General features: G+C 38.5%; 1 protein-coding gene across 1 annotated transcript; it reads right to left on the bottom strand.

Annotated features, from left to right (window-relative positions):
- Window positions 1–46: 46 nt before the first annotated feature.
- On the bottom strand, window positions 47–11,650 carry LOC145897603 (phospholipid-transporting ATPase ID-like). Its single transcript, XM_082985963.1, has 31 exons — window positions 11,587–11,650; window positions 11,474–11,532; window positions 11,133–11,246; window positions 10,975–11,073; window positions 10,651–10,712; window positions 10,332–10,404; window positions 10,206–10,276; window positions 10,060–10,142; window positions 9,580–9,768; window positions 9,350–9,408; window positions 9,193–9,267; window positions 9,013–9,134; window positions 8,842–8,950; window positions 8,445–8,558; window positions 7,955–8,120; window positions 7,638–7,754; window positions 7,173–7,259; window positions 6,113–6,216; window positions 5,626–5,826; window positions 5,081–5,245; window positions 4,634–4,732; window positions 3,979–4,086; window positions 2,861–3,044; window positions 2,696–2,777; window positions 2,380–2,521; window positions 2,122–2,205; window positions 1,827–1,918; window positions 1,354–1,507; window positions 1,084–1,222; window positions 724–854; window positions 47–619 (listed from the first exon to the last, which is right to left on the bottom strand). Exons 1-31 carry the CDS (start codon window positions 11,615–11,617, stop codon window positions 512–514), a joined length of 3,423 nt encoding a protein of 1,140 aa, XP_082842089.1. The 5' UTR covers window positions 11,618–11,650; the 3' UTR covers window positions 47–511.
- Window positions 11,651–11,777: the final 127 nt, after the last annotated feature.

Here is an 11,777-nt window from a genome sequence, read left to right as displayed (position 1 = left end):
ACTTGCCACTTGATTTTATAACAGCGGAAATTAAACACATGGGTTTATTAATACTTTTTCGAAATTAAGTGACGACAAGAATAAAGATTCGCCTTAAGTGCAATGAATGCTGCACACAACAAGAGCACGGCGAAGCATCTGACGGACGCAAGATGCTACAGTGTACATTGAATACATACAACTATTTTCGGTCAGTTGAATTGCAATCTACGTAGGATATGTTCCACCTATTGCATAGGATTATCGACAAACAACCGCTTCACAAGGAAACGCAGTAAGAGGTGGCTTTTAAACACAACACGAACAAAATTAAACAATGTTATAGTATCGAATTTTATGTGACATTTATCCATTACAAACTGCAGCCAAATGTCGGAAATTATAATTTATACATTCTCTTGGCGTGAAACAACAATGCATTTAAAGAGGCCATTGGTGCAGCAACTAATGCAAAAGAAAAAATCCAGCGTCATAAGTTCTCGAATCAGCCGGCGTAGCAGCAATTGTTGCGTCATAAACCGGTCGTCTTGTTTGTCAACGGTGTTGATGTTGTACCATAACTTGAGCCTTTCGAATTTTGCCGTTTTACGCGGTTTAGTTTTTCCTGTTCGCTGATAATCTGTGTAAAGCAAAATGTGAAGAAATTCTTACATATTGATGCGCTGGTGCGCCAAAAAGCCAAGCCAATCACAGGCGAAAGCAAAAAGCCAGAATACACCTTACTGTGTCTACGGTGCTGGGCCACAGCAAGGAACGCACATAGCGCATGAAAACAACCGGGAGAAGGCAGATGGCACAGGTCAACACAAGGGCGAACCACACCGTCGGTTGCAAATACGCATTGACCGCCGAACCTGTAGATGGTAACACTTTGTAGTGGCACGCATTTCTATTATAATGATTAACCACAAAAGCGAATATTACAGAAAATATTCTGATTACAGGATTCACTGTAAAGTGAGCATGGAATTCGTTCAATATGACAAACAGAACACACGCTATTGACAGGACCAAATTGTCTTAAATGTTCAACCCAACATGAAATGAGGCCAAATTCTGCCGAAATCATTTCAGATATTTTACCAACAAAAGGAAATTGAGACGTGATAAGATTGTACAATCCGTCACTGCAGAAGGCAAAGGTAAAGGGAAACACGACAGCGATGCTGCCCCAAGTGAAGAAGTGGTTTAATCCAGTCCAGTAGGATGTGTCCAGTGCAATCTGTAACGACATTTTGTTGCCAAATACATTTTGCCTTGGGATTATTGTTCACTCGTGACAAAAAATACCAAAATATTGATCGAAAACTGTAATATACAACAAACATCGTAAACTCGGCAATATTTTCTGACCTGTAAAGTGACGACGAAGATTGTGAATGTTCCGATGGTGGTGGCCATGGTCTGCTGGTCATTCATACCCAGACCAAAGCTGCCACCTGTGTCCATTAACGCTCCGTATGGGATGAAAAATAGAACCAAGCTTGTGAGAAATCCACGAAACAAACTGTAGAAAATTGAAGTAAAATATTTAGCCCAACGCATGTAGATGAGAGTGCTGAGAGCTTTTGAAAGTACATATTTTAATGCCTGAATGATGGGTTTTTTATTTTTATAGGCCCTATACTATATTCAACGTCATCACAAAAATATATGTTTACAACAGTGCGTTTTTTTGTGCCCGCATCAGCACACTTGAAAGAGCAGTGGGCATAAGCAGGTTTCTTTGTCCATGGAGTTTATTTTACATATATTTGCCTGCCAGTGTCTGATACCAAATTAGTATACAACTATAGAAGTTAGTAAGAATAATTTCAGGCTAATACCTAGCGAACAGAATCTTTTTATTAAAAAGCTCGTTCCGTTGTCCCGGCGTGTAGAGTTCAGGCAGCTCAATGCACGTTTGTTCGTCCACGTCCTGTAAAACATAAGAAGGGATTTCGTCAAAACCATTGGAATTACCCTACACCTCCTATAGTGGTACAAACGAATCTTGCCCAAAGTTTGAAATCGAACGACAAACGAATACGCAAGTTTTCTTTAGTAATATACCTATAGTAGATTTCTCTATCGTAATACAACATAGTTATTCCAAATCATGGTCCTAAAGTTGTGACCAACCTGATCAATGATGGCAAGCACAAGGACCGGGGTTGCCGTATATATAGTGTTGTAACATGCTACGAACCAATCATCGTAGGCCGACTACGAAAATACAAAATAATTTAATGGAAATATTTCGGAAATCAAGAAAAAGCAACACGATTAAAATTTCGCGAAGACTCTCTTTTCATACCACAAATAGCCCTCTTTTCGTTGAACAATCAAGGTTTATTGTGTTTGGCAATGATTTTAACAGGCAATTTTTTAAGATTATACCTGGCCTGTGAAGCCATTGAAGAAACCGTACCAAAAGTGAACCAGGGTAAAGGCGAAGTTTTTGTAGAAAAAGTAGCCGAGGAACTTTGCCATCCTCATGTACGACCATCTCCCGTGCACCAAAAGCAGCCGCTCCAGAAACCTAAAGCAAAACACACAGCATTTAAAAGACAATACATAACTTACATGTATGAAAATGACTCCTTTTTAGGCGTTATTTAACGGTGTAAATTAAATTATCTCCGATACAATGAAGTCCAAATGTTTTTCACACATCCAGGACAAGCACAAAGATGACAACGCCCGAAAAACTTACCGGAACTGACCAAACGAGAAATCGGATGAGAGCACCGCCTGAGTACCTTCTTCCCCACTTATTCCAACCCCGATATGCGCCGCTGTAATAGAAATCATATGCTTTGAAGTTTGGACACTTTTAAGCCAATTTTACCACCTCCCAGTGTATATATTTGTGACGAACCTTTAATCATGCTGACGTCATTGGCGCCGTCCCCAATAGCAAGGGTGATTGCTTTCTTGTTTTCTTTCACAAGTTCAACAACCTTTGCTTTCTGTAACGGCGTGGCCCTGCAGCAAATCACTGCGGAGCATCGCGAAGCAAGATCAAGAAACTGCAACTGGAGATCTTTGTCCAATGCATAAACCTGTACCAATTGGACATGCGTTACGGCAAGAATAAAAATCGGGGATGAAAAAAGTATTCATCCGCTTGCGATACTAATTCATTCCGTTTCACGCGTCGTACAATTGCAAACGTAGTCGTGTCTGATTTATGTTGATTAAGGCTTTATTTCAAAAACGATGTACAAATATCGTAGCTTATGCAAATAGCTGCATCCACACAATAAGAGTTTAGGCAAATATCATAAGACAGAGGTGCCAAATCTGGCGGCCCGGATGCTCTGTTTTTGTGGTCCGCGCCATGCTAGCTTGCTTGATAGTTCTACCCTTGCATTATGAATGGAAAATAATTTTTCAAAGCAACCATCTAGAGCAGGGGTTCTTAACCTGGGGTCCATGAACCCCCAAGAGGTCCGAGAAGATACATTAAGGGGTGCATGAAACGAAATACAATTATCCCCAAAATCCACGTATTTTCCTCTGTCCATAAGGTTTCGCTGGTCACGTTTCCACTTGATCAGGCCACAACGGCAGCCTAACATGCACCTCGAATAGTTTGAGCAATTGCAAAACCGCCTTTGATTAAAACCTAATTTCGACATTTGCAATGTGTTCCTTGCAAAGGGGTCCATAGCTTTTTGAAGAATGTTGTAGGGGTTCGTGATCCAAAAAAGGTTAAGAAACACTGATCTAGAGGTTTAACAAGTTGTGAATGCTATTACGTCCTAACGTGACTTAAAAATCGCGGTGATGGGAAATAAAATACAAATGATAATATCGATTGCACTACTGTTGTAATGTAGTGTTGCACGATGCACAAAAAATCTATTTTGGCAAATAAGACGAACCGCACTCAATGAGTTTCGACACCCCTGTCGTTGGTCGTTCGGTAGTAGTAGATTAAATTGATTCCAAACAGATCTTATTTTTTTCCTATTCTACATGTCAAAGACTTACAAGACTGTGGCCATTGATAACAAGGCCAAAGCTCTGATGGTTTCCGCGTTGACTTCTTGTTGGCGGTCGTTCCGTTCCCACTTTGTTGTTCTGTGGTATAATCGGCTGCTAAAAACGTGTATTGACATGCAATTAGAACAAATCAATGAACATAACCATGCTTGGGCGGTCATGATTGAAATGCGACACATCCACTTTTGGTCTTTGGTGAATTATCATAATTTCTTTTGCAGAGCATAAAAGCAGGTCAATACCCAAATAAAACAATAATATGAATTAAAAGTGACTGTTTCGTACCATCCAAATAAAACAATAATATCAAAATGGTTTTTGATTTTGCTCGAAATATTTTCGAGAGTTATTGGAGTTCTATTTCAACAGGCAATTGAATGGATTTATAACGTCATAAAAATGTTAAGTCGTGTTTGTACTGAGTTAAATGTTTCAGTACGACAATAAAACGCAATTAAGCTCAAAGGGAGGACGGTATACGATGTTGAACGTACTACAATCACTCCAGTTCCAACATGCAATTGTGCTAGAAAAATTAATTGAAATATTAAAACCGTTGATGGTCACGCAAATTAGACGAATTGATTTCATTCGATTTGAGATCATTTCTGAACAACGGCATTCGTGCACCGCTGTCGCTTACTAGTTGATTGTCATCCAGAAAGGCATTATTTACATTGCCCTCTCCTTGTTTCCATTGGTCGTCAATAGCTTGGAGTGCTTTGTCGATTTCATCTTCCACCTGGTAAAAAACAAATTTCAGTGTTGATATCATTTCGTCCTATTTGCATGTAAATTAACGAAGATTTTATCGCAAGAAGAACGGTTTTTCTGAAACTAAACATAATAGAAATATTATGATACAGCAAGATAATCTTTTTGGCTCTCTTTGTGTTACTGATCAGTAAAACTGCGCCTGTCGTCCTTCAAAGAAGGGCATGAAAATGGTATTTAGGATAATATAAGTTTGAATTACCTTACAACCACCACATGTCTATAATAAAGTATCGAAACAAATTGTTTGTTTTTATGGTATTCGCATCCATTTTGTTTTAGAAGTACAACAATGAAATTTTTTTCTTGTATCTACCTCCTCTGCACTGTATCCCGTTATTGTGAATATCCTCTTCATGCTGTCGTTGAGCATGTTACACGAGTAACCGATGTTGATCGCGGTTTCTTGTTTATCGCCAGTCAAAACCCAAATCTTGATATTGGCCCTCTTTAAGTTCGCTATCGTCTCCGGGACTCCATCCTAAAAAGTAATGTTTTAACACAAAGTTTGTATATAGTGGTTTCCAAATCTGTGCGTCCTGATGCACCGTTACAGTTGTCGCGTAAGAGTTTCACAATGGAAGCAAAGAGTCTGTCTTATTCTACTGAAGACTGTAAATTACCTGAAATCCTACTCGGTATTATTTCACTTTAAAAGTCAGAATTTGGAACAAGATCTCTCTGAATAGATCTACGCTACGTGGCAAGTACGGTGAATTTTAAGAGTTTGGGAACCGGTTACTGTTATTTGGTATAAAATCATTGTCACGTGTGTTCTATGCATTATGCATAGTCGTAGATAATGCACAACAACCATGTGAACTAAAAGACACAAAAAGTGTTCCATTATAATAAACAAACCTGAAGTTTATCCTCAATGGCGGTTGCACCGAGCAATTCCATGTCTCTCTCGATTTCTTCGTAAACTGCGTCCAGTTTGTCTTCTCTGTCCTCCAGGGAGGTTCGCGCCACCTGATACGCCTCGTTCCAAACCTTAAAGTCCTCCTCGTTCAACTCCTTCATCGCCAGACAAAGCGTCCGCAATCCTTCGCCCGCGAAACTCTGACAGTAACAAGTTAAGAAACTTTTAAGTTACGATTAAAGCAGTGTTTTTGAACCGCCGGGTTTTTTTACCACTTCCCAATAAATGTCATTTTCATATTAAATGGATTTGGCGCGAAGTGCATAATTTTTCAATATAAAATTTTTGTTAACATGGTAATTTGATCACATTTTTAAATAATACTAATTCACCGGCTCGTAAAAGTTTTTTTAAACTTGACCGGAAGTACAAAAAGGTTGAGAACTACAGGGGTTTAAAACCGCAGAAGTTTATCGTTGTACTCACGTTCAGATGTTTGCTGGTTTTCAATTTTACTTTCGTTTCAGTCTCGGTGGCAAGTCGTTCGTAAATTACCGAATCAGCTCCCTTGCACAGAAGTAACAATTTGCCTGAGAAAGTCAAACACCACAAAGCATTTGTTTATAACTTGTATACATTAGGAACACTACTTTGCCAACCAAAACGATAAAAAAAAACACAGCATAGATGTGCAATTCGCAAAATATTATGGTGAGAGACCTTTCCAGAAAATCAAGATCTCGAAATTTAAAATCCGTTTATCTGGGGTGCGTGTTGACAAAATAACAATAAGGTGGATGTTTGAAGACTAAAACAACGCATAAATATTCTTGCGCAAAATGACTTTCGTAAAAACCTTCCCCATTAATGCTATATGAATGACTAATGGTTTGTAGCTGCAACTCATCGGTAGTCGTGACCAGGATAACACCGGTTCGAACCCCGGTGTGGTAAAAAAGATGGCATTATAACATCATCTAAAAGGTTTGTTTTTGTAAACCCCACAAATATCGGTCAATACTAATTTTCGTATATTCCTTGTCGTGTTGGTGTCGTTGTGTGCTATACGCCTTGTGGACAACACAGCAACATGCAAGGTGTAATTGGCTAGATGCCAAATTAATGGAAAAAATTGTTATCACCGATCAACTCAAACTTTTTGGTACAGAAAATGGAAGTACGAACCGGGAAAAACTAATCAATTTAATTTTATTAATAGCAAGATTTTGTATTTACAAATGTAAAGTGGCCAAAGTGCAACCCTGTTTTACTATGTTTCGACGGCAAGTACAGCAAGTTAGAGCAGCAGAAAAAAAAACTGCTTTAAGAACTAATAAAGTGAATGAATTTAAAATGAAATGGAATACTTTGTAATTTAATGTTGATGTGTGTATTAGCGTATGTTTCTTGAGCTCGTGTTTTGTTTCTCTTTTCTCTGTCGTTGTTGTAGTTGTTGCAATAATAATAAAAAAAAAACAAAAAAAAAAACATGCAAGGTGTAAGGTGCTGGGCGGAAAACAATAAATTGAAAGTGACTGTTTCGTACCATTTTGGTCGCGTACGATCACTGACATTCTCTTCCTAACATTGTTGAATTCCAGAACTGCCAATACTTTGTACGTCACTGGCTTGTCTGAAAGGAAGTGGGGAATGCGTTACAACATATCTGTGTTATGATGGAAAATCTGGAATTAAATCCCATGCAGGCTGAGTATGATACAATTTTATGCCAAATATTTGTGAAAATTATTCAATATTGGCTTACAATTACTTTGTTGAGTGTTTGGGGCTATAATGTTACGTTGGTTTCGCAATTTCTTTCAAAAAACATTGGAACCTATTTATCAAAAAAACATTAAGTATCTTTATTATCTTTTAGTAAAGATTCGAAATGTTTCGTTTCCCCTAAAGACACAACACCACATCACAACCGTTTGTCGTATACTATCAGCATCACCAGAAAACATGATTTATTGATTCGTTCTTCCTAAAACACAGGAAATAGTGTTACCTTGTTCGATAACAGTTATGGTATCGAACGTTCTCGACTTGAAAACAAATCCGAAATTTCTTGCAGCAGAAACCAACGCAGCCTCGTCGGGCGACTGGGCGCGGTAGATAAGTGTGTCTGAAATAAATTAAGACAGCTAAAACGAGCATGATATATTTACACACTAAATGACGTTAGAAAATTCACAAAAAACACAGCTTATGTGCACAATGTGAATAAAAGCAATACGTTTCAGCCTTCGGCCCCAATATAGATTGTCAAGTCTTTTCAACCCAACTGCTTTACTACACAAAAAACTTAGGGTCCTATTTGCTCACCGTTGTCGGTTTGTTCGATCATAACCGTATGACACAGGGCTAAGAGCCGTAAAAACTTCTCGCAAGTGATGTCACCACTGTTGATGTCATCGACGAGACGTTGGTCGTAGAATTTGAACGATCGTTCCGCATATTTATTGTTTGTTAGATCGACTGGAACCGCTTCCTGTACAAGTATTGGAAATCTTATGTGAGGAAATTGTTTGTACGATTTTGTGCCAGGATATTTTTCTGTAACTACAATAAATAATGGAAGCTAGCCGACATCCACTGGTGAAATTTGCTTGAACGTCGGCACCGTTAGTACAGCGGAAGTATGGGGAATCGATCAACGTATTCACATGGGAAGTTTTGCATCTACTTACTGGATGGTTGTAGTCTTTAAAGCATTAAATAACTTTGATAGCGTTAGTTCACAAAATCCTAAAATAGCCATATAGCTTCCACCAACAACTTAGGTTTGTTTAGCAAGAGATGACATGTTTAGTACCTCAGATGAATCACCATATCTTTTGCCGCCAATTGAGCATTTGTCGAACTTCATCACGTTCTGCGTCAGGGTGCCAGTTTTGTCCGAAAATATGTAACTCACTTGACCGAGTTCCTTTAAAAAAACATAATAATGCAACCACGCGAGTATATCCATCTCTCTTGAATGAACAATATACACTTTTGCACCAACGTTTGGCATGAAATTCAAAAGGGTATTTAGGATTTAATAGGTTGACTACCATCCTTGGCTGCGATGCCAGTGAACCTGATGATTAATATACGATGGCAGTGTTCGCCAAGTAAGGGCCTACAGGCATTGGTGCTATTGCGCCGCGTCATGCGAGAGCATATGGAACACATAAGGACGTTTATGAAAGGGTAATATTTTTGCCTACTTCGTTAAGTGTTGTAGTTCGAGCAACAGCTGGAAGATTTTTCTTCGCGTAATAAAGCTGCCTATCCCAGTCAATGAAGAAGCTCTGGCCAAGTCGAATGAACTCCATACTGAAGTTAAAAATACCGACGATTTGTCATGCTGTTGAAACTGCTTTACATAAAACACCAACCTCACGTATAGAGATATAGGCACAAGCGTGTTGAGTAGAATTAGATTGGACCAGAACATCAAGAATCCCGACATGTTCGGGTTGGGTGCGTAACTCTCCCATGGTAGGTAGAGCTGAAATTTCTGTCCAGAGCAAATAGGCGTAAATTCGAGGTAACACCGACTATCGGTCACAACTTACGTAACCTTCGACCCGTTCCCAGACGCTGTTCCAGATGGCAGCGAAAGTCGAGAATAAGATGAGAGTTAGAAAAATCTAAAAACAATTGAATAATCGCAATAAATCTACCTGCGTTTTACACTATATGGTTTGAAGAAAGGTGATCAAGTAGTCTTACCCCCCAAACTAGTGTGTTCATAAACCGTTCGATGCGTGTTCTTTTCAACATTCTTCGGCCTGTAGAATGATATAAAAAAACAGAAATCAATAATAATACTGTTAACGTTTATTTTATTTTCCACTCAAACATGTATTGCAAAGGTTATTATTATCGTTTTTCACCACAAAAATGTGATGTTTATTAAATCAAGTTTATGCGTGTGGTACATACTGAAAATATTAGCTCACCGGAATTCTGCATGAGTTTAGTGTCGGGTCCGGCAAAAATAACGACACCGAAGCACCAGGACGTGTTCCTGAGATTGCAACCTCTCAGTAAAATCTTCTCGTTGTCAATGGATGTCGTATCGCCTTTCCACTCCAAGTTACCGGTGAATTTGTGCAATAGATTGTTGGGTGCCTCGCACAGAACTTTGCCTGGATAGGAATAAGCAGTTTTAGATAAGCGGTATATTAAGCAAAGGCAAAAGCTGAACGACACGCAGTGTTTTTAACGTTTTTTGCCCCTTACTAAGGTTTGTGGCATTTCGTTCAATATCAAAAACTGCCTTTTATTTCATGAGAAATCGTGCGACCTCTTCCTGTGCAACGTTTTTTATTCACCACCGAAAAAAAATCATTCACCCGATTAAGAGACACTGTTATAGCACATTACATGACAAAAACAAGAATTACTACCAATTATAGCCTATAAGTCATATAAATTACCATTGAATGAATTAAGGAGCTGGATGTCGTCGCCCAAATCACCAGTAACAGGTAGAGCTTGCCTCACTTTCAGGTTCGTCTCGCTATATTTACCAACACAATGCATTACGCACGCCGTTATGACAAAACAACAATTGATTGCTTACCCGTCAAGGTCAGCAGTTTCAATGTAAACAACGTTGTGTTCCTCGCTACTTGACAGCAAAAGCAAATCAGCCTGCAATAAATTTGTTAAGTTACTGAGAGCAACTGCATGTATCAAGCAATAATACTGGGATGTGTTGGTTGTTGTTAATCTTCACTACGTCACCAACTTCGAGATCCATCCATTTCACTTTCACCAATCTGTGAAAATAACGGCTATTAGCTCATTACGTAAAATGCGATTCTTATATATTTGCTAAATATAGCAGCCTGGAGAAAGTAGTTTTTGCCCATGTCGGTTAATGATTTCTTGGCAGAGCCTGTTTAGCCGATCGCTTCGTACCGACCTTTAAGCGTTGTTGGGTCAAATATTTACTCAAAATGTATTGATCACATGATAAAGTCTACGTACTCCAAGACAGCTACATGTACAACTACCTCACTTACTTATCGGATTGAACCTTAAGTGATTTCCTGTTGTTAACTTCTTTGTCACTTTTGTGCCTGTGCTGTGTACAAAAGCATTATCACTGTTACGTCATGTTAATCATTTTGAAAAGGCAGGAAATACAACATGGGAATTGTTTCGCTGATGTCATGACAGGGGCAAACACTTGCATGGTTAAAATGAGTGCTAGGATAGGTACAGGGAAAATTGTTTGGGCTAAATTTTTATCATACAAAACGACCCTGCTGTATACCGACAGCGGTTTTCATTTGCATAGTCATTCTTGGATCATAAGGCCATAGGTTTCACAAAAGTTCTCTTACCACGTCGTCGACAGCATCTTTGATTGCGGTGATTGAAAGAACGATCAGTATCGGAATAAGCGTTGTAATTGGGTTTAACGACGTGATATATGGAATAAACTGAAAATAGAAGTTATAATATTTACTAAAAAAAACTAAATCTAGTCACATTCACTTACTTGCAGTAACAAAAGAACAACAAAATAAATATTTACAACGCGATGAAACTGTTCAAAGAGGTTTAGGAATATAAAGTTGTACGCCGTGTAGTGCGATGTTTTGATTTCATTGTCCTGCCAACAAAAGATTTTAGTTAAACTCCAATTCTGCCTAAAAGCTGCCTAACAATAACAGCTGTTAGTTTTTCTTGAGTTGCGAAATACTGTTGATGCTTTTTCTACGTCATATATTTGAAGTGAAAAAAATCGTTTGTAATCAGCATACAGTCCGTTACACAACTTTGTAGCTTCAAAGCAATGTTTGTCTTTGAACGAACAAGCTCACAGGAAATTGTACTTACGCAATAACGAAACTGAGAATTGTAATCAACGTTGTTTGCTACTAGGTCACGTTGTTGCTCTAAAAAAATCACGTTATTTAACGAGGTTTTTCGGGAATTATACGACAACTTACCAGGGGGAGCTCTGCTTAAACATGCTCCCATTTTACCAGAAACCTACATGTAATGCAATATTGCCTAATAAGAGAAAATATATGAACGGGATTACAAACAAAACAGGAAAAAATTCTGTACTTAACATGCGTTCCACTTATTTTAATCTATTTATTACATCACCTATTCTTCCACTGAATGTTCTTAACCC

Source organism: Ascidia mentula, chromosome 4, assembly GCF_947561715.1.
Source record: "Ascidia mentula chromosome 4, kaAscMent1.1, whole genome shotgun sequence".
Lineage (NCBI taxonomy): Eukaryota > Metazoa > Chordata > Ascidiacea > Phlebobranchia > Ascidiidae > Ascidia > Ascidia mentula.
This window is presented reverse-complemented; position numbering and strand designations above follow the sequence as displayed.

Coding starts and splice junctions, on each gene's coding strand:
- LOC145897603 (XM_082985963.1), bottom strand. CDS start 11,617: ATGGGAGCATGTTTAAGCAGAGCTCCCCCTG. Junction 9,268..9,349: donor TGAACACACTAGTTTGGGGG/GTAAGACTACTT, acceptor AATTGTTTTTAG/ATTTTTCTAACTCTCATCTT. Junction 6,217..7,172: donor GATCGTACGCGACCAAAATG/GTACGAAACAGT, acceptor TGACTTTCTCAG/GCAAATTGTTACTTCTGTGC.